The sequence below is a fragment of the Myxocyprinus asiaticus genome, chromosome 39 (assembly GCF_019703515.2).
Source record: "Myxocyprinus asiaticus isolate MX2 ecotype Aquarium Trade chromosome 39, UBuf_Myxa_2, whole genome shotgun sequence".
Taxonomy (NCBI): Eukaryota; Metazoa; Chordata; class Actinopteri; order Cypriniformes; family Catostomidae; genus Myxocyprinus; species Myxocyprinus asiaticus.
In genome coordinates, this window is record NC_059382.1 from 21,494,992 (window position 1) to 21,517,801 (window position 22,810).

General features: G+C 45.7%; 1 protein-coding gene across 3 annotated transcripts in view; it reads right to left on the bottom strand.

Moving 5' to 3' along the window:
• Nucleotides 1–22,810, bottom strand: part of sgsm2 (small G protein signaling modulator 2) — a 97,317-nt gene that overhangs the window by 35,724 nt on the left and 38,783 nt on the right. For all 3 annotated transcript variants that reach the window (XM_051678840.1, XM_051678839.1, XM_051678838.1), the window contains exon 3: nt 9,756–9,924. In XM_051678840.1, coding sequence (XP_051534800.1) covers nt 9,756–9,924 — 169 coding nt within the window. The remainder of the gene's footprint in view (nt 1–9,755; nt 9,925–22,810) is intronic.

The window sequence follows — 22,810 nt, forward strand, 5'->3', positions numbered from 1 at the left end:
TACTGGTGTAACCTCTGTTCCCTGATGGAGGGAACGAGACGTTGGTGTCGATGTAGTGACACTAGGGGTCACTCTTGGGAGCCCGAGACACCTCTGGTCTTTGATAAAAGGCCAATGAAAATTGGCGAGTGGTATTTGCATGCCACTCCCCCGAACATACGGGTATAAAAGGAGCTGGTATGCAACCACTCATTCAGGTTTTACGCTGAGGAGCCGATATAAGGTCCAGCCATTTCAGCGGGTAGTTCAGCGTTGTGGCAGGAGGGACCAACGTCTCGTTCCCTCCATCAGGGAACGGAGGTTACACCAGTAACCATGACGTTCCCTATCTGTCACTCACTCGACGTTGGTGTCGATGTAGTGACACTAGGTGTCCCTATACAAAACGCCACAAGGCTGAACTGTGTTACGTGAACTGGCGGTGTGTGGTGGGCAGACTTGCTGTGTGCCTCATAGCCAGCGCACCAGGTCGACACGTAACCTCCCCCAACACAGTTATGAGTGTCAAACGGCCCTTTTTGGGGAAAAGTCGACTACCCAGAGATAGAGACAGGCTTAACGCAGTCGTGGCCTCTTTCCCCTTCTCTTTTTCCACTCCCTAAAAAAGAAGGGGAATTATCTGACTGGGCCGCCAGGTCTAGTCGGGGGGTGTCCCTCCCAAGGGGAGGACACCGCGGAGACCACACCTCGCCCCAAGAGGGGGGGGGATATTTAAGTGGAAGAATACATACATGGTCTTTCCAACCATGTGGAGAGCCTTCAAGGTAGATCCTGCCCAATGGGGGAGGAGTTACTACAACATGGAGACTGAGGGGCTCTGCCCAAGGAAGACGCAGTTTGCCAGTAGGGAAACGAACTAGCGGAAGATATAGATCGCATGGGGTTAGCCTTACAGGGAACCGCCACATGCGGAGCACCTACCCCAGAACCGGGCTCTTAGTTAGCGCGTGTACTGGGCCGGCAGCGAGTCTCTCCGAAAACTCGACTGCCACAGGGCTCGGAGGAAGTCAACCAGGGAACAACTTTTGTGAACACTACTGGGAATTAACAGCGCACGTCTTCAGCTCAAAAGGAGGTGGAAGGCGCTATGTGCAAGCGATACACCCGGCCGGCTATCCCGGGCTTATCCGCTTGTGTTGCGTGCCACTACCTGGGACGAAACTGGTTCCACCCGGAGGTTGTAGAACCTTGCAAAGGTGTTGGGTGTTGCCCAGCCCGCTGCTCTGCAATGTCTGTTAGAGAGGCACCTCTGGCCAGGGCCCAAGAAGCCGCTACACCACGGGTAGAATGGGCTCGTAGCCCTACCAGGGGCGGCATGTTTTGGGCGAGACATGCCATAGTTATGGCGTCAATGAGCCAGTGGGCGATCCTCTGCTTGGAGACAGCGCTTCCTTTCCGCTGTACACCAAAGCAGACAAAGAGCTGCTCAGAGATTCTAAAGCTCTGCGTGCGATCCAAATAGATGCGTAAAGCGCGCACCGGACACAGCAACGACAGGGCTGGGTCTGCCTCCTCCTGGGGCAGCGCTTGCAGGTTCACCACCTGGTCCCTAAAAGGAGTGGTGGGAACCTTGGGCACATAGCCCAGTCGGGGGTCTCAGGATCACGTGAGAATAGCCCGGACCGAACTCCAGGCACGTTTCGCTGACAGAGAACGCTTGCAGGTCACCTACCCTCTAGATGGAAGTGAGCGCAGTCAGGAGGGCAGTCTTCAAGGAGAGTGCCTTAAGCCCGGCTGACTGCAAAACTCAAAGGGGGCTCTCTGTAGACCCTGAAAAACTACAGAGGTCCGATGAGGGAACAAGGCGTGGCCTGGAGGGATTCAGCCTCCTGGCGCCTCTTAGGAACCTGATGATCAGATCATGCTTCCCTAAAGACTTACCGTCGACTGCGTCATGGTGTGCTGCTATGGCAGCAACGTACACCTTCAAGGTGGAAGGGGACAGCCTCCCTTCCAACCTCTCTTGCAGGAAGGAAAGCACTGATCTGACTGCGCACCTCTGGGGGTCTTCCTGATGGGAAGAACACCACTTAGCAAACAGACACCACTTAAAGGCATACAGGCGCCTCGTAGAGGGAGCCCTAGCCTGAGTGAACGTGTCTACCATTGCAGGTGGGAGACAGCTTAGGTCTTCCGCGTCCCGTCCAGGGGCCAGACATGGAGATTCCAGAGGTCTGGGCGTGGGTGCCCAATGGTGCCCCTTCCCTGAGAAAGAAGGGCCTTCCTCAGGGGAATTTGCCCGGGGGGAGCTGTCACAAGGAGCGTGAGGTCCGAGCACCACGTCTGGGCGGGCCAGTAGGGTGCTTACCAGGACGACCTTCTCCTCGTCCTCCCTGACCTTGCACAGGGTCTGTGCGAACAGGCTCACCGGGGAAAACGCATATTTGCGAATGCCAGGGGACCAGCTGTGTGCCAGCGCGTCTATGCCGAGGAGGCCTCGGTGAGGGCGTACCAGAGCGGGCAGTGGGAGGATTCTTGGGAGGCGAACAGGTGCACCTGTGCCTGACTGAATCGACTCCAAATCAGCTGGACCACCTGAAGGTGGAGTCTCCACTCTCCCTTGAGGGTAACCTGTTGTTATGGCGTGTCCACCGAAGTGTTGAGGTTGCCCGGGATGTGAGTGGCTTGCAGCGACTTGGTGCTGCTAACTCCGTTGGAGGAGACGGCGGGCGAGTTATGACATACAGCGGGAGCGCAGACCGCCTTGGCGGTTGACATATGCTACCACTGCCGTGCTGTCTGTCCGAACTAGCACGTGCTTGCCCTGGATCAACGGCCGGTACCTCCGCAGGGCGAGCAGAATTGCCAGTAACTCGAGGCAGTTGATGTGCCAACGCAGCCGCGGACCCGTCTAGAGGCCGGCGGCTGCGTGCCCGTTGCCAACAGCGCCCCAGCCCATTTTTGAGGCGTCTGTCGTGACCACGACGCGCCTGGAGACCAGTTCTAGTGGAACACCTGCTCGTGGAAACGAGAGGTCGGTCCAAGGGCTGAAAAGACGGTGACAGACCGACGTAATGGCCACGCGGTGTGTCCCGTGGCGCCATGCCCGTCTCGGGACTCGAGTCTGGAGCCAGTGCTGAAGCGGCCTCATATGCATCAACCCGAGCGGGGTGGCCACCGCCGAGGACGCCATATGCCCCAGGAGCCTCTGAAAATGTTTCAGTGGAACCGCTGTTTTCTGTTTGAACGCCTTCAAACAGGCCAGCACCGACTGGGCGCGCTCGTTCGTAAGGTGCGCCGTCAAGGAGACTGAGTCCAACTCCAAACCAAGAAAAGAGATGCTCTGAACCGGGAGGAGCTTGCTCTTTTCCCAGCTGACCCGAAGCCCTAGTCAGCTGAGGTGTGAGAGCACCAGGTTCCTGTGTGCGCATAACCCGTCTCGAGAGTGAGCTAGGATTAGCCAGTCGTCGAGATAATTGAGAATGCGAATGCCCACCTCCCTTAACGGGGCAAGGGCAGCCTCTGCGATCTTCGTAAAGATGCGAGGACACAGGGACAGGCCGAAAGGGAGGACTTGTACCGATACGCCTGACCCTCGAACGCAAACCGCAGGAAGGGTCTGTGTCGAGGAAGGATCAAGACGTGAAAGTACGCATCCTTCGGGTCTACCGCCGCGAACCAATCTTGATGCCGGACGCTCGCTAGAATGCGTCTTTGCGTCAGCATCTTGAACGGGAGTCTGTGTAAGGCCCGGTTCAGTACTCGCAGGTCCAAGATTGGCCGCAACCCACCGCCTTTTTTCGGTACAATGAAGTAGGGGCTGTAAAACCCCTTCTTCATCTCGGCTGGAGGGACAGGTTCTATCGCGTCCCTCCGTAGGAGGGTAGCGATCTCCGCGCAAGGTAGCAGCGTTTCCATCTTTCACCAAGGTGAAGTGGACACCGCTGGACCTGGGCGGATGCCCAGCGAAGTGAATCGTGCAGCCGAGTCGGACGGTCCGGACCAGCCCTCGCGACGGACTGGAAAGCGCAAGCCATGCGTCCGAGTTCCGCGCAAGGGGGACCAAAGGGACAACGTCATCGGATGTACCGGCGGGTGGGGCCTCGCGGCGGGGCGGAGCTTGAGGTGCCACACCACATCGTGGCCGTACTGAGTCCGAGGACATCGAAGCACTTACCTGGCTCCTTGTGACCACCCCCGGAACAGCCTGGGACGGGGGAGGAAGAGGCCTGTCCTCATGACCCGTGGAGACTGTCACATCGGGGGCGGATTTGTGCCACAGCTGGGCGCTCAGGGCGGGAGACCGCCACTGGAGCGCCAACCTGCCAAATGGAGTGGTGGACGGTGGTCGTGATGCCAGCCATACACACCGAATATGTGACCCAGGGAACAAGGAAACCACTCTTGCGGAGCTCTTGAGTACTGCAGCCACTTGGGCATGCAGCGCAATTTAAATGAAAAAGGTAACAAAAAGAAGATCTGCTTACCAGCTCCAGAGCAGCGGGTTTCGTTGTCCCTGGGTCGCCCATCTCTTGGGCGCTTCGAAGACCTCCGTGGGTTCTTCGGTGCCGGCTGTGAGACGGGTGGCGTCGGCTTCCTGCGGTGGGCTCCACGCCAGGGCCGGGCCGGAGGGGCGGGCTGCGGCGGAGCCGGTGCAGTCACCGCAGGGGGATGCCCTCGGTGATGAGTAGATGGGGTGCAGGATCTTAAGCCACGCCGGGGCAGGACAAGCCGGCTAGCATCCATCTACTGCTCTACCATCGAGAACTGCTGGGCAAAGTCCTCGACGGTGTCGCCGAATAGGCCCGCCTGGGAAATGGGGGCAGCAAGGAATCGTGTCCTGTCGGCCTCACCCATCTCGACCAGGTTGAGCCAAAGGTGGCGCTCCTGGACCACTAGTGTGGCCATCGTCCGCCCGAGAGACCGCGCCGTGACCTCCATCGCTCGGAGAGCGAGGTCGGTCGCCGAGCGCAGTTCCTGCATCAATCCCGGGGCGGAACTACCCTCGTGCAGTTCCTTTAGCGCCTTGGCGGACTTGCAGGAGAGCCATAGCATGCAGGGCGGAGGCGGCTTGTCCAGCAGCGCCGTAGGCTTTGATCGTCAGAGACGACGTAAACCTACAGGCCTTGGACGGGGGCTTTGGGCACCCGCGCCAGGTGGCGGCGCTCTGCGGGCATAGGTGCACCGCGAGCGCCTTTATCCACCGGGGGATTGCCGAATAACCCTTGGCCGCCCCACCATCGAGGGTAGTGAGAGCGGGAAGCTGAAAAGATCGGGACCGGGCAGTAAAAGGTGCCTCCCGCGACCTTGTCAGCCCTTCATGCACTTCCAGGAAGAAAGGAACGGGGCGGGGCGTGGCTTTGAGCGGCGCCGCGAGCCCAGGAACCAATCACCGAGCCGCGAGGGTTCAGGGAAGAGCGGTGAAATCCACTCTAACCGATGCTCGTGGCTGTCCGGGAAAGCATGTCGTCATCTCCGCGTCAGCCTGTGACTGGGTGAACGACCCCGAAGGGAGGAGCCCAGCTGAGGCTTCCAACTGGACGAGCCCGCTCTCCGATGCTGCGCTCGAGACCTCATCACTTTCGCGGGCTCCGAATAAGAGGTCGAACTCGCCGTGAGACGAGCCGGCGGACTCACCCGGAAGCCCGATCGGGGCAGACGAGCGTGCTGGGGAATGGGAGGTCCGCGGGGGGATACCCGGCGGAGGTGGTCCCATTGGGGTCCCCAAATCGCCCCCAGTGCTAGCCGCGCTGGCCTCAAACCCGTGGGTAAAAGGACCGAGGCGGGAGCCTCTGGGGTGGCTCGCTTCCTTACGAAGGCGAGCCGCGACCGCAACGTTGCCATGGACACATTCTCGCAATGAGAATGTGACCATCCACGAACGCTGTCTCCGCGTGAGCAGTTCCCAGACACGAAAGACAGTGATCGTGACCGTTAGAAGGCGAGAGATAACGAGCACAACCAGGAATAACACACAATCGGAAAAGCATCTTTAAAAAGACGCGTCTTTAAAAAGACGTTCCGTGTGTGCGCTCTTTTAGAGAAATATATACTCTTTTAGAGGGGAAAAATGCTCTTTCAGAAAATATACTCTCTAGTTTTTCTGCCGAAGCGCCCAGGGGCATTCTCTGCAGTGCACCAGTGCAGAGGGGGAGAAGCCGCTGAAATGCGCCGTCAGATCCAGCAGGTGAATGAACAGTAGTATTCAGCTCAATGAGCATGACCGTTCGGCTCCGAAGAGAAAATCTGAATGAGTGGTTGTATACCAGCTCCTTTTATACCCGTATGTTCGGGGGAGTGGCATGCAAATACCACTCGCCAATTTTCATTGGCCTTTTATCAAAGACCAGAGGTGTCTCGGGCTCCCAAGAGTGACCCCTAGTGTCACTACATCGACACCAACGTCGAGTGAGTGACAGATAGGGAACCATGGTTAATTTGATCCGGATCGCTGCCAGCGCTGGGGACCTATTTTGTTTTCAGTATATACCAATGAGTTACAGACTCAGAATCAAAGAGCTAGATTAATCAAGTACGCTGATGATATGGTTTTGTTGGAAGCTTGTATGAAGGATCAACCGTTGAGTGAGCAAACCTATTTCAAGAATGTTCCCCAGTCGCTGCCAGCGCTCCCAGCCACGGAAGCCGCCCCCCAGTCGCTGCTGTCTGTCTTGTGTATTATTTGATGTTCCCGTTTTGGGACGCTGGGAGGCGTCCCTATGGGTAATGTCATAGTCTTGTCACTCTATCAGTCTGGGTTTTGGTCTGACAGGACCCGTGAACACCCTGTTGGGTTTTAATTTGCATGTGTTATCTTTTGTGTCATAGTTCTTTTTTATTGAAAATATTAAGTAATGATATTCACTTTCTGCCGAAATACCGACAAAAGATTAAAAGTGAAAAACCTGTCCAAAGAACTGTATAACAGTGGTCAGAAGAAAGAAGAGAGGAACTTAATTTTTGTTTTGTCTCTACAGACTCGCAGGTGTTTTGTGACTCATGCCCTGACATACATGAACTTACAGATGTTATTACATCATACATAAAGTTTTGTGAAGATATAATAATACCTGTAAAAATGGTTAGAGTTTTCGTGAATAATAAGCCATGGCTAACAAAGGATTTGAATATGTGTCTAAATGAAAAGAAGGCTGTTTTTATTATGGGAAATAATGATATCATCAGGGAGAAAGAGAAGGAATTTCGGTCTAAAGTAAAGATTGCTAAAATAGATTTAAAAAATAAAATAGTGTATGTTTTTTGAGGGGAAAGTAAAACAGGCTTGGGAAGGATTAAATGCAATGATGGGGAAAGAAAAGGCAAGACAAAATATGCAAAAACTTGAATTTTGTTAATGAATTAAACCAATTTTATGGCAGATTTGATTCCATAGATGCTAAAAGGAAAACTGAAAAATTCTCTTGGAAATACCTACATGCCCTGCAGTTCAATTGTCAGAAAATGAGGTAGCTAAGTGCTTGGCCCATAGTTAAATTAATAAAAAACCAGGCCCTGATGGGCTAAGGGGTAAGGTGTTAAAGCTCTGTAGTTATGAGCTTAAAGGACCTTTCACCCAGCTATTTCAATTACTGCTTAATGTTCAAACTGTACCACATACATGGAAGGTATCCACGGTAACACCTATTCCCAAAATATCAGGGGCTAGATTACTGGAAGAGTAAGCATTTGATGTCATCAGTTTGCGAAGTTCTATATCCCTTACAATTTGCATACAGAACACAAAGGGGACAGAAGATGCCACACTTACAATAAGAGATTTTATAGCTAAGATTCAAATTCTTATGTACAGGCTTTTTTAATTATTTTAGCTCAGCTTTTAATACTATGCAGGTGCATACAATTTTATCACGTTTGTGTAATTTGAACGAAAATTTTAATTTGATACATTGGATCAAAGATTTTCTTTCAGATCGGCCACAAAGAGTTTTTATGAATTGTATGTTCTCGAATGAACTGTTCTTAAATACAGGGGCTCCTCAAGGTTGTGTATAGTGTCCTATTTTGTTTTCAATATATACCAATGAGTTACAGACTTTGAATCATAGAGCTCGATTAATCAAGTATGCTGATGATATGGTATTGTTGGAAGCTTGTATGAAGGATCAACCGTTGAGTGAGAAAACCTATTTCAAGAATGTTAAGACTCTTGAGGAATGGTGTCAGTCAAGTGCGTTGCATATAAATGTAAAGAAAACTAAGGAACTGATTTTTAATGTTAAATTGTATGAACAGCAATTTACGAGAAGAACAGTACTTAGTGGACAGGTCGTAGAGATTGTTAAGAGTTTTAAATATTTGGGTACATACACTGACACAAGAAAGCAAGCCAAAGATTGTACCTCATGCAAAGATTAAAGGGATTTAATGTTGACCAATCAATCTTGGAAATGGTATATAAAAGTCATGTGGAGAGTGTTTTTAAAAATTAAACAGCCTGTATCAGGATGCAGTGCTCAGAAGAGGAAAGAATATTACATCTGATTCTACACATCCAGTGCATACTGAATTTGAAATGCTTCCATCAGGAAGGCGGTACAGGGTTCCAACATTTTTTAGTTCAAGTTATATAAGAATTATTTTGTATATATATGACATTTCAAGATTCACACCCGTAAGTAAATATGGTTGTCAATCCCAAACACTGACTGTACACCGTAGCCGGTGTCTGATTCATGTGCGATAACCACTAAGCCACAGCTCCCTAACACTGTCTTTGAATGAAAATATTAAATCCAGCCCAAAGTTGTGGCAATAAACTTTAAACATAATAGCTGGCATTAAGGTTCTGCATGCGGTAGAATCATATGTAGTTCCTTTATTAGACCCATTATATTGTTTGTAATATCTTTGATTCTCAAATCAGTTTAAGCCCTGAATCACTGCAGTAGAGGTATTCAGTAACCAACCAGCATCTCGTTGCTCTAGCGATGGTGACACTATGGTGTTGCTGTGGCAACGTGAGTAACCAAGTGTGCGATGTTGGGGGAGGGGTGGTTAAAATGGACAGGCAGGGAGCACCACAGAACATGTGACTTGCAGCACTCCACATTAGGGCTGTAAGAGCACATGGGTGTGTATGTGTGTGTGTGTTTGTGTGTGTGTGAGTAGCTACTGTACGTAGAGTGGCCTCAACTAATGTCTGATCACAATAGAGATGTTGGCTATTAAGGAAAAGCGGTCTACTCTTGAGTGGCACATTGGCCATGTGGCTCTGCTAATGGAGAGTAAATGGGAAAATAAGAAGCTAACTGAAGCCCTGGAGTATCCGCCCAAACCATCGCTCATTTAGAGCTCTGCAGAGCCAGCCAGCTGTTTAAAGTCTGACAAATCAGCAAATCATCTCTCTTGCACACCAGATATGATCAGCTTCCTGCTTTCACCATTGTCTGAACCCCTCATCAGTCAAAAAGCTTTATTTATACTGCTAATATGATCGTGTTCAGTTTATGCCTTTCTTTGCTTTTTGTTTTCCTCTACTTATAGTGTGTAGTAATAAGCAGAATAAGACCTGTTAGAGGTGAAGTGCATAATTTTTCGAAGTTAAAATACATTGTTCAGGGTCTTGTTCTGTCTGACCGGCCCCTAACATTTCAACCAATGACATGAGTTTGGGGCAGGACTACCTGTAATGAGCTGTTTTGACTAATTTGTTTGAACAACAGAAGACCGGGTGTAAAGTGTTTTGGAAACCAGTTTGGAAATAACCATTATTTTTGCAATTCCATTTTGTGCCATCAATGGTGCACACTTCACCTGTAAGAAGGGAAGGTTACAGTAAAAATAAGAAGTCAGACCTGGTGATGTCGGCTTGCTGCTGCAACTGTTCCTGCACTTTGCGGCACACCTCGCCCGCCGTTGTGTTCACCTTGCCGATCTTAGTGAAAAGGGCGGCGATTTTATCGCTGCGGAGGAATCCTGCTGCTCTTCGCTTCAGCAGATGGCTTAAACATGCCTCAATTGAGCCTGCAGGTATGAACAAACACAGATGAAAGACGTGGTAAGGAGAAGGAAAAAGAGATCAAATAAAACACTGAATATACATAAAGGTGCACTCAGTAATTTTTTATGTATGTCACCTGGATGTACACTGACACCAAGGGGCGTGGATTCAGCATCAGTCAAATGCAATAGTTTTCAGTTACAGACGCCATTGTAGAAATTCACTATTCACAGTCAGCCATGATTAATTTAATCCATGAGTAGTATTCAGCTGGTCATGTGATCCTAACATGGCAGCCCCCATAAGGGGACCCTGTCCATGTAGAATAAAACAGCTTTTATAAGGTTACTCATGTGACTGGAGTCTCATATGAATGGTTATGATTTTATACAAATAAAATTTCAAAATTACTTTTAATTTCTATAAGAGTAAAACGTTTGAATGAGTGCTAATCTATGCCACTAGGTCTCAGCCAACATAAACAGAAAAATTACTGAGCGCACCTTTTATCAGTTTGTATCTTATTACTTCCACTTGCTTCAAGAATTTCTTAATCACAGTAATTTGCTCACACACAATATGTCAAACCCAATTTGTTCCCAAGCAATCCCAGGGGGTTTCGCTATTGATGAACTCACAGGGGAATATCTTATTGCGGAAGTAATTGTGTTCTGCTTTATACTCATTCTGCTTCTGTGAACTAAACACCCATGACAGGACCACAATTGCAATTCACAACAAGATTTACTGCTGGTTCCTAGAGCACAGTTAAATATTTCAGTAGGAGAGATCCCCCCCCCCCCCACCCGGATGTAGCGGATGTTCATTTCATAACTAATATATTCATCCATCTCTCCTGACAAGTAACCAACTGCTTGTGTGCAGAGAATGACATAAATCAGAAAGCATCAGAGGACTTGCTCAGCAAATGAAATCAAGATAATTTTTTTACATGGCTGAAATGAAAGGCCAGTTGTGAGATTTGCATCTGCCGCAACCGCTGAGTAAAGTCTACCTTTCAACTCGCTGCGTGATTGATGCTATCAATATCTCCGTGGAATTGAGGTCCCATCGCTGCTACATAATCGACTGCATTTGAGAAAGCAATCAGATGTTTATGGCGGTAATAGCACTTTTATTGCTTGGCTTGTGCCACCGTGGGCTGCAGCTTAGATGCTCTCTGCATCAAATTTTTCCTCTTAAGAGCCTGTTTGACACTTCCAGAAAGCTGAAAAAGTGCACTGAATTGATGAAGGAAAAATGCATGCAACCAAGGCAGAATTATGGACTGGGCCAATGGGGCCACTGCACCTTTCAAAGAAAGCAATCCACACCTCCTTTTTCAGAGTGTACATTGTGTAGGCCACACCCCCCTTATGAGATGAATCACTAAGTGCCGACTGGTTCCCCTTGAGAACCCAGCATGTTAGCTGTCCTCTCAAAAAAAGCAACTCTGATTTGATCTCTAAAGCCCTGAGCGCCACTATAATATACAGCACTTCCTTTGTTCCCCTGAGCCACCATCCACAGAGCAACAAACAGGCGGACAAGGCGCTGTGCAGTTGGGAGATGAGCTGAAGACACTTGTAGATGTGTTTACATAATCTCACAGTGCCTGCTAGTTTCCACAGCCTCCTGCATGCACCCATACACCCACACGATATGCTGGCCTCACGCTTACAGCAATCACATAGCTGCACACACTCACACTTTCAAATAAAAATACTGACACATGTTTGAATGCATAAATTAGGATGAGTAAATGCTGCGAAAGTTGGACAGCTGATATATATTCACTACATGGCCAAAAGTACACTAAATGTTATATAAGTATGAAGACACCACATTTTAATTAGCAAGTTTGGCTATTTCAGTACACTAATTACTATCAGATTAATAAAATCAAGCATTCAGGCAAGTAATCTCCTTAGCTAGCATGTCCACATCATTTTGGCCATATAGTGTATATTCAGTTTGTGAATTTACCTAAAGAAAGCTTTAAAATTATGCTCACAGGAGACCATTACCCCTTTCCAGAGGCACTAAAAGGATCCATCTGATTTAACTGTAACAACTTGAAAGTTGTTACTCAAAGAGTGTGAGTTAATTATTGAAAAGTGCATCTGACGCACCATGTTGGGATTTACTGAGCTACAGATTAGATTTATTATCACCCATTAATCATGTGCTGCCATTTTACTTCTTTGCAAGTAATAATGGGGCATTACTGACTGAAAGTCTCTCATGTTCTTCCAATCATGGAAGATTGTAAGACTCGGTTAAGTCATTAGACGGAAGAGGGACAGTCTCGTTGTGCTTGTTCCTTCCATATCACTGTCGCCATAGAGCTTTTTAGAAGATCTATTTAAGCCTGTAGCATAATTAACTGCCTATTTTCAAAAAAGTCAAACAAATTTTGAGTGACAAAAGTAAATTATATCATATTTTCAGTTTATAGAAAATTGCCATGGGAAGGTTTGATTTGATTTGACTGACCAAATTTAGACATTTGAATCTGTGGTTTCTGCCACAGTGTTTTAAACAAACACTTTTTTCTTTAAAACATACAATAATAATGCAACTTTCTATACATTTTATTAGGAAGATGCATTCAAAATCTGGAGGGCTCAAAAATCAGAGGGGGCTCGTGATGTTTTCGAAGTCAGCTTTTGAAATCAAACACCTAACACACACATGTGAACACGCTGACACATGCACTGACAATATTCGTTGATTGATGGTTGTAATCAGTACTGATGTGGGGTGGGGTGCCGGCGGCTGGGTGTGATCGCTGCTGTCTAAACAGGGCACTGAGGGGGACCTACCTGTGACTGTGCAGTCAAGCTGTGAGTCACAGTAATAGACAGTAATGAACAGCAATACAGAGGGAGAGAGCGTGGGCGGCAGGGGGGCTTGAGAAAGAAATGGAGGACTATAGAAAAAAAAAGATTAGACAAGGACTGAAAATGTGGGGCAGATAGAGAAAGGCAGGGCAGAATAAAAAAAGAGTTACAGTGATGAAGAGCAAGGAAATCAGAGGGCAGAGGGAGCGTGAGAGAGACTATAGACTAAAAACAGGAGATTAATAGAGTAGAAAGAAAAAGGGGAAAGAAAGAGAGAGACAGTGGTTTAGTGACTCATCGGTCTCTGGCACTTTGGCACATAAAGAGGGCTTAGCACTGCTGTACTTATTTATCAGTCTGATCTATGTCTCTCTGTCTGGACTAAGGCTCTGTCCTCATGCGGTGCCCTTTAGGGGAAGAGCATGTTCACACAGATTACTGAATACTAATAACAACAGACAATAACAACAAGAATCACCAGTGGACAGGGTTACGTGGAATTGGATCACTCTCATGAGGCAGAGGTGGTTTGGTCAGACAGGAGGAGCATGTGGGTACTAAAATGGGAGTCATTTCAGTTCAGTTCAATTCAATTCTGTTCCTTTTGATTCTTTTGAGTTCAATTCTATTTCATTTGATTCCTTTAAGTTAAATTCAGTTAATTTCTATTCCATTTGATTGAGTTTGTTTTAATTTAATTCCGATTATTTTCATTCAACTCAGTTAAATTTAATTCAATTTAATTCTGTTTAATTTAATTATTTTTATTCGATTTGATTCAAATTAATTGAATTAATTTCCATTCCCTTTAATGGGTTTGGTCATTGTATTCATTTCATTTCCATTAAATTCAGTTTGATTGTTCAATTCTGTTATATTCATTTAATTATGTTCATTTCAGTTTAGTTCATTTCCATTCAATTCGATTCAATTCTACTCAGTTTAATTCTGTGCAGTTCATTGATTCTGTTCAGTTCAATTTAATTCATTTCCATTACATTTGATTGGGTCTGGTTCAGTTAAATGAATGTAATTTCCATTCCATCAGTTCAGTTGTATTCCATTAGATTCAGTTTAATTCAGTTAATTTCCATTTTATTTTACTGGGTTTGATTCAGTTCAGTTCAATTCAGTTTTATTCTGTTCAGATTTATTTAGTTCAGGTCTATGTAATTTGATTCTGTTCAGTTCATTGCAGTTCTACTCAATTCAATGAATTTCCATTCTGCACCAAAAACTGTTGTAATTTAGTTTTGGACTACATGTACAACTTTTTCTACATTCTATAGTGCAGCCTAGGCATTTCCGGTAACACTGTTCAGCCCACCTACATGTAGAGATGTATTCGGGAAGGGAGATTTTTTTACTTTTTAGGGCTTGTCTTTACTTTTACTTGTCAGTTGACTAAAACAAAAAAGAATGCTTTTGGCATTAACGTAACTGATCTCAAATGTATAATTTGCTGAAATTTGCCTTTAAATATACTCATGTCCTGAATAACAAATCAAATGTATTTAACCTGCAGCAGTCCACTGCTGGCCTTTTCATTAACAGTGTGTTTCATTCATTGCGATTACAATTTTTTTATTGATTCATACATTAAACAAAGACAAGCAAAACATATATACACAGAATCAACATTTAAACCCCACTATTACCCCTCCCCCACCCAATCCCACCCTGACCCTCAACAATCATTCCTGTGGTCATATATGAGTATATACACACAAAAAAATAAAAATAATAATATAAATAATAATCACACACATTAATAACTATACTTCTCTCTCCACTGCCCCTCCCCAAGAGCCCTCCAAGAACGCCAAATATTTGCCCCATTTCCCCACAAACGAGTCCAAATTCCCCAGTCTTCTACATGACCCTTCTTCGAAAGCCGCCACCCTCCCCGTCTCCAAGCACCACTCCAGTCGACTTGCATCCCCTTAAAACAAATTGTCTGGCGATCATGACCCAATTTTTTATGCGTATATTCCCTATATTGATTACTGCACCATCACCTAAAATACAGAGTCTGGGTCAAAATTACATTTGAGTGCCCAATACGTCACACATAAAACTCTGAACCTTCAACCAAAATTCTTGGATCTTAACACACCACCAAAAAACTCCATCACCTGATTGGCATCACCAGGGGGTGGGCATGTCTTTAAGACAAAGCCTATACAATCTAGAGGGGGTCCAACAGAATTTATGTAAAATCTTGAATTGCATAAGGCGCACCCTTGCATCTCTAGATGCAGACTTGATGTTTTTTAGAATCCTAGCCCACACTCCCTCCTCCAATACTAAATTTAAATCTTTCTCCCATGATTTCTTGATAGAAGTTAAAGCTTCATCCCCCAGATTCTGAATTAGCAGGGAGTAATACACTGATGCCTCATGACCTTTTCCAAAAGCAGTAATCACCACTCCCAGAGTATCTGCCGCTTTAGGGGGGTGTATGCTACTCCCAAAAATAGTACAGAGCAGGTGGCACAGCTGTAAATACCTAAAGAACTGAGATCAGGGAATCCCAAAATGTTGAACCAAATTTTCAAAGGATCTCAACACTCCACTCTCATATAGGTCACCGAGAGTATTAACCTCCCTCACAATCCACTCTGATCAGCAGAAAGGGGACTTATTAATACATAATTTTGTGTTCAGCTAAATGCTCGAGGCAACATTTAAATAAATGTCCGAATTAAACACCCTTGTCCATACCGAGTGCAAATGCGAGATAACGGGGTGTAACTTAACTTCTACGATTCGTTTGATAGAAAGTCTTTGCAGTGGTGAACTTCCTGTTCAATACGAAACCAGGGAGGGGCTCTCAGATGGAAGCACCCAATGAGCCAAATGTCTGAGACCGAATGGTAGGCCTAGCCCACCTTTGTCAATCGGCCTATGCAGCTTACTGAAATGTAATCTGGGACATTTACCATTCCAAATGAAGGACTTCGTTATGCTATCAAATTGCTTGAAATAAGAGAGGGGGAACTCTATAGGGAGAGATTGTAGCAGGTAGTTGAATTTTGGAATACAATTCATTTTAATAACATTAACCTTCCCAATCATAGATAAATGTAATGAAGCCCACCTGCCCACATAGCTCAAAAACCTTTTTATTAAAAGGTCAAAATTAACTCTAACTAAATCACAAATTTGCTGGGAATAAAATACCCAAATTCTTAATGCCCTGTTTGGGCCACTGGAAGACGCCCGGCTGAAAAGCCGTTACCGGGCAGTATGTTGTTAGAGCCAAAGCTTCGGATTAAACCAATTAACTCTGTATCCCTAGAACTTTGAAAAGGAATTAATAGGGGCCTGGGTAGCTCAGTGGTAAAAGACGCTGGCTACCACCCCTGGAATTCGCTAGTTCGAATCCCAGGGTGTTCTGAGTGACTCCAGCCAGGTCTCCTAAGCAACCAAATTGGCCCGGTTGCTAGGGAGGGTAGAGTCACATGGGGTAACCTCCTCGTGGTCGCCATAATGTGGTTCATTCTCGGTGGTGCGCGTGGAGAGTTAAGCGCGGATACCGCGGTGGATGGCGTGAAGCCTCCACACGCGCTATGTCATCCGTGGCAATGCGCTCAACAAGCCAAGTGATAAGATGCGTGGGTTGATGGTCTCAGATGCGGAGGCAACTGGGATTCATCCTCTGCCGCCCGGATTGAGGTGAATCACTACGCGACCACGAGGACTTAAAAGCACATTGGGAATTGGGCATTCCAAATTGGGAGAAAAAGGGGAAAAAATCCAAAAAGAAAAAAAGAAAAGAAAAAGAGAAAAGGAATGAATAATTCTGTGGAGGCAAGGCATAGATCTAGTAGGGATGGAGATGAATAATAAAATATCATCTGTGTAAAGCAAAAGCTTATGTGCCACACCTCCCGCCACCACCCCTGGAAAATCATCCTCCTTTCTTCAAACAAATGTTCAGTGCTACATGAATGACCTAATCACTCCAGTGACTTGCAAGAAATACTCCACAAAACAAACTCCAGCCGCTAGGTGGAACCAGCACAAAAAGAAACAAAAAAGGCACTCAGTCTCGGACAGTCAAGTGGATGTTCAGTGAGTTGGTCCACTCGGCTGCAATGTGAGTACCACAAAATAACGTACTCAGTCCATTGACTTGATGAAGGACATCGCTTGTTGTGGACATGTGAATGTTTTACGGCCATCTTTAGCATCAATGCTCAATTTGGCCGGGAACATCAGTGCAAAAGTGACCTTCCGTTGATGTAAGAGTTTCTTGCATTCCTTGAATATATCAAGTTTTCTCGTCGAATTCGCAAAGTCTGGGAACAAGAAAATGCTGTGGTTCTTCCAAAAAAGCCTTCCTTTACTCCTCACCTCGTGTAACACGAGATCTTTATCGCATGATCTCAGAAATTTGGCCAGAATTGATCAAGGCCTGTCTCCCTCAGCGGATTGCTGAGCCAGAACCCTGTGAGCTCACTCGATTTCCAGCTTATGGCCTGTTATGTCGAGCAGACTCGGAAAGAGCCCGTCCAGGAATTTCACCATATCCTGACACTCTTCGGCCTCAGGAATTCCAACAATATGGACGTTATTCTGCCGGCTACGGTTCTCCATGTCTTCCAACTTCTCCCAGACATGCTCCAAATCCACCTTTGTCGCTAGCAAATTAGCAGATAATTCCCTCTCCGATGACTCCAGATAATCGATCCGTTTCTCGACATCCCCCACTCTTGTAACCACCTTAGTGAATTTCGTCTCCATGGCAGTGATCGATCGACGTATTACAGCAAGATCCTCCAAGTCAGCAATGACCTTCTTCAGCATTGCCGACATGTTCAACATTTCTCACTGAATTTCCCTTATTTCTCCGACCAAATCGACTACCGGGCTTGGGGCCTGCTGCTCGTGGGCATCAGCTTGAGCATGTAAGTGTCTTTTAATGTCTCCAGAGCCCAAGGATTTTGAATTCTTTGACATATTGTCCTCCTAGAACAGTTATGGAACAGAGTGTATAGAATCTCACCAGTTTATCAAATAAAATCAAAAAATCAAATCACATTTATTGTCACACAGCCATATACACAAGTGCAATGGTGTGTGAAATTCTTGGGTGCAGTTCCGATCAACATAGCAGTCGTGACAGTGATGAGACATATACTAATTTACAATAACATCAAATTAACACAACACAATTTAAAGTCTAATATACACATAATTACACACAACAATATACAAATAATAACATACACTGTACAGTATACAATACGCACAATATAGATACACATTATTCAATAAAAATAAAAAAATAAAAAAGTATATATAGTAGTATATATAGAATGTACAGTAGGCTGTATTGTACTGTATTGACATTCAGGCTGTCGGTTGATAGTAAGTTGTTAAGAGAGAATATATATAATAATAATATAATTTATGATGATGTGAGATATAAGAGTAAGAGTAATAAAGTGCAGTGCTGATGTATTTTGATCGTGGGAGATCAAGAGTTCAAAAGTCTGATTGTTTGGGGGAAGAAGCTATCATGGAGTAGGCTGGTGTGGGTCCTGATGCTGCGATATCGCCTGCCTGATGGTAGCAGTGAGAACAGCCCATGGCTCGGGTGGCTGGAGTCTCTGATGATCCTCCGAGCTTTTTCACACACTGCCTTGTATATATTTCCTGGAGGGAGGGAAGCTCACCTCCGATGATGTGTCTGGCAGTTTGCACCACCCTTTGCAGTGCTTTGCGGTTGTGGGCTGTGCTATTGCCGTACCAGGCGGAGATGCAGCCAGTCAGGATGCTCTCTACAGTGCAGGTGTAGAAGCGTGTGAGGATGTGGCGGTTCATTCCAAACTTCCTCAGCCGTCTCAGGAAGAAGAGGCGCTGATGAGCCTTCTTCATAACGACTTCAGTGTGGATGGACCATGTGAGTTCCTCAGTGATGTGGACACCCAGGAACTTGAAGCTGCTGACTCTCTCCACTGGTGCTCCATTGATGGTGATGGGACTGTGTTCTCTGTCTTTTCTTCTGAAGTCCACCACAAGCTCCTTTGTCTTACTGACGCTGAGGGAGAGGTTGTGCTCCTGACACCAGTGTGTCAGAGTGGGCACCTCCTCTCTGCAGGCTGTTTCATCATTGTCAGTGATCAGACCTACCACCATCGTGTCATCAGCAAACTTAATGATGGCATTGGAGCTATGTGTTGCCACACAGTCATGTGTGTACAGGGAATAAAAGAGTGGGCTGAGAACACAGCCCTGTGGGGCTCCAGTGTTGAGGGTCAGTGATGAGGAGATGTTGCTGCCTATTCTAACCTCCTGGTGTCTGCTTGACAGGAAGTCCAGGATCCAGCTGCACAGTGAGCTGTTTAAGCCCAGAGCCCGGACTTTCTCATCTAGCTTGGAGGGCACTATGGTGTTGAATGCTGAGCTGTAGTCTACAAACAGCATTCTCACATAAGTGTTCTTTTTTTCCAGGTGGGAGAGAGCAGTTTGTAGTGTAGATGCAATGGCATCATCAGTGGAGCGGTTGTTGCGGTAAGCAAACTGCAACGGGTCGAGAGAGAGGCAGCACAGAGCAGACGTAATCTCTGATTAGTCTCTCAAAGCATTTGCTGATGATGGGGGTCAGATCAACAGGATGCCAGTCATTTAAGCAAGTTATTTTTGATTGCTTTGGAACAGGCACAATGGTGGATGTTTTAAAGCATGTGGGGACTACAGACAAAGAGAGGGAAAGGTTGAAAATGTCTGTAAAAACACCAGCCAGCTGGTTCGTGCACGCTCTGATGACGAGGCCCGGAATGCCGTCTGGACCCGCGGCTTTGCGGATATTCACCCGTCGGAAGGATCGGGTTACATCCGCTACAGAGACGGAGAGTGAACTAACCTCTGTAGCTTTGGCCGCGAGAGCGCTCTCCACGAGGGTGGTGTTATTTCCCTCAAAACGAGCATAAAAAGTATTTAGCTCATCCAGGAGAGAGGCAGCGGTGTTCATGGCGGAGTTTTTATTCCCTTTAAAGTCCGAGATGATGTTAATTCCCTGCCACATGCTTCTAGAGTTGGTGGTGTTAAACTGTCCTTCAATCTTGTTCCTGTACTGGCGTTTTGCTGTTCTGATGCATAACTGGCTTGTTTATGCTCCTCCACGTTCCCGGAATTAAAAGCGGAGGTCCGCACATTAAGTGCTGCGCGAACATCACTATTGATCCATGGCTTCTGGTTCGGATAGATCCGTGTTGTTCTGGTCGGAATGACGTCCTCTACGCACTTTCTGATGAAACACATTACGCTATTAGCGTAAACCTCGATGTCGTCATCAGAGGCAGACCGGAATATCTCCCAGTCCGTGTGATCAAAACAGTCTTGTAGCATAGAGTCTGATTGGTCCGACCAGCACTGGATCGTTCTGAGGGTGGGTGCTTCCTGTTTCAGTTTCTGCCTGTAAGCAGGCAGAAGCCGAATGGAAGAGTGGTCCGATTTGCCAAATGGTGGGCGGGGGAGGGATTTGTAGCCATCCCGGAAGGGAGAGTAGCAATGGTCCAAAACCCGGTCCCCTCGTGTTTTGAAACTAATGTGCTGGTGGTATTTTGGTGCGACTGATTTGAAACTGGCTTTATTAAAGTCCCCGGTCACAATGAACGCGGCCTCAGGGTGCGCGGTTTCCTGCTCACTTATACTCCCATACAGTTCCCTGAGTGCCCGGTATGTGTCGGCTTGTGGCGGGATGTACACAGCAGTGATAGTGACCGCTGTGAATTCCCTCGGTAGCCAGAATGGTCGACACAGAAGCATGAGAAATTCCAGATCAGGAGAGCAGAAAGACTTGATAGAATGTACGTTCCTCTGATCACAACAGGATTTGTTGATCAAAAAACATACACCACCACCTCTGCTTTTACCTGAGAGGTCTTTTGCTCTGTCCGCTCGGTGCACGGAGAACCCCGCGGGTTCAATGGCTGAGTCTGGAATCTCCGCAGACATCCAAGTTTCTGTAAGGCAGATAATGCAGCAGTCCCTCGTCTCTCGTTGGAAAGAGATCCACACTTTCAGCTCGCAGAGCTTGTTATCCAGAGACTGATACACTATTATGACATTAATAGTGCTAAAACTAGCAAAGTGCGCAGAGCTCGCCGTTCACACGTCCGAACCTCGCATGGCATCATGTCTCCTCTCCACGCATTTCATTCATTGATATTTCATACCTGTTGAGCTTCAATGATAATGAGCATGAATCATGTCTTTGTTTGAAGCAGCACTGTGATGTAAAACCAGTTGTGTGAAATCAAAATGAGGATGTGTAGATTTTAGTGGAACTGGCAACACCAGTGCCAGCAGAAGTGCACTGCTATTTCCGTGAAGTGAGAATGAGCCGAGTTTAAACAGATAGACGCCTCTATTAATAGAAGCATCCACAGTTATTGTGAAAGAAGTCAAGTGTGAACACAGCCCATTCCTGTTATCATGAAGCCTTGCAAAAGGCAGTCTATTCAATCCTCATACACATAAACACAAACACAGTATACACCCCAGCATGAAGGTGTTGAATCACACAAACACTTATAGTGTTTAACACTTATACGTATATGATGCCTTAACCCTGTTCTTTGAATCTCAACACCTGTGCTTCCTGCAATCATATGATCCAACTCCCTGCTTCATGTCTCATCATTCCAAACCAGCGACTCCCAGCCAAACAAACCTCACATGGCTTCGGCAACATCACAGCAGCACGAGTCTAAGAGGCATTTTTGGTTTTTATATGAAAACAAGGATGAGTGGTAATTAACCCAACTACTAGTATACTTGTGTGACCCCACGCCCTTCTGCGTGGACATTGTGTTTTGTCTTCGCTATACAATATGCATCATTTTATTTCATTTAAACCGACTGATCTCAATTCAGAACACTCTGGACTGTCAGTAAAGGGTTAAACCTTTGACACACCGTGTCATGTGACAAAACAATATGGCACAGATCACAGCGAAATATGTATATGAGAGAAACGCCAACAAAACTACATCTGGTAAGAAACCTAATTAAGTTTTTACATTGAAATCTGTTTGTGTCAAAAGATTATTTCGTTTCATCCGATATGCCATTTTTAAAATTTCAGTGATTTATCGAAAAACGGTAGGCTGTTAAACACAATGAACACTATAGTGGACAATAGTGTTAGTTTTTCATAAGAAATCCTATATTTACTGTGCATTTTAACATTGAGAAAACAATGTTGCTTTCAGAGACTTTATATAGACTAAGGATGAAAATAAGGTGCATTTCGAACTGTTCTGAGACCAGTGCCAACGGACAGCACACTAGAGGTTAGTCATTCACTAAACAGGGAGCAAGTCTCAAACGTCTCAAAAACATGAATAACTAACACTCCTGGAAAAAATTTGATAAAAAAAAAAAATCTGACTTTCTATAGCTTGGTATTATTAAAATTTCACAACTTAGTCCCGCTGTCCCCATATGAACACTAGAAAACTTTGCTCTAGAATTTTTTTTTTTTTTTTTTGCATGTTTCTTGGGTGCTACTTGTTACAGATCAAAAAGGGTAATGGAAAATGCACACAGCAGTCACGCTTGTGTTAGGAGGTTATATATATACATATACATATACATATATATATATATATATATATATATATATATATATACACACACACATATATTTATATACACATTTATATAAAAATATACCATTATAACATTTATATATATATATATATATATATATATATATATATATATATATATATATATATATATATATATATGTATATATAGACACACACACACACACACACACACACACATTTATACTGTATATACACATATATATTTAAGCAATATCACACAAGCAAGAGTGCGAAATGGCCCTACATCAGCACTACTGTGATTTCTATGGCCGAGTGTTGTAGGTAATCATAGCAGTGCTGATTTAGAGCCATATAGCATGATTGTGAGTGTGATATTGCTTATATATAACAGTTCAATGAACAAGTAAATAAAAAGAAATGAGGAAAAACTGAGTACGGTCACAAAATAACACATTTGTGCATGGAACTACTTTCTT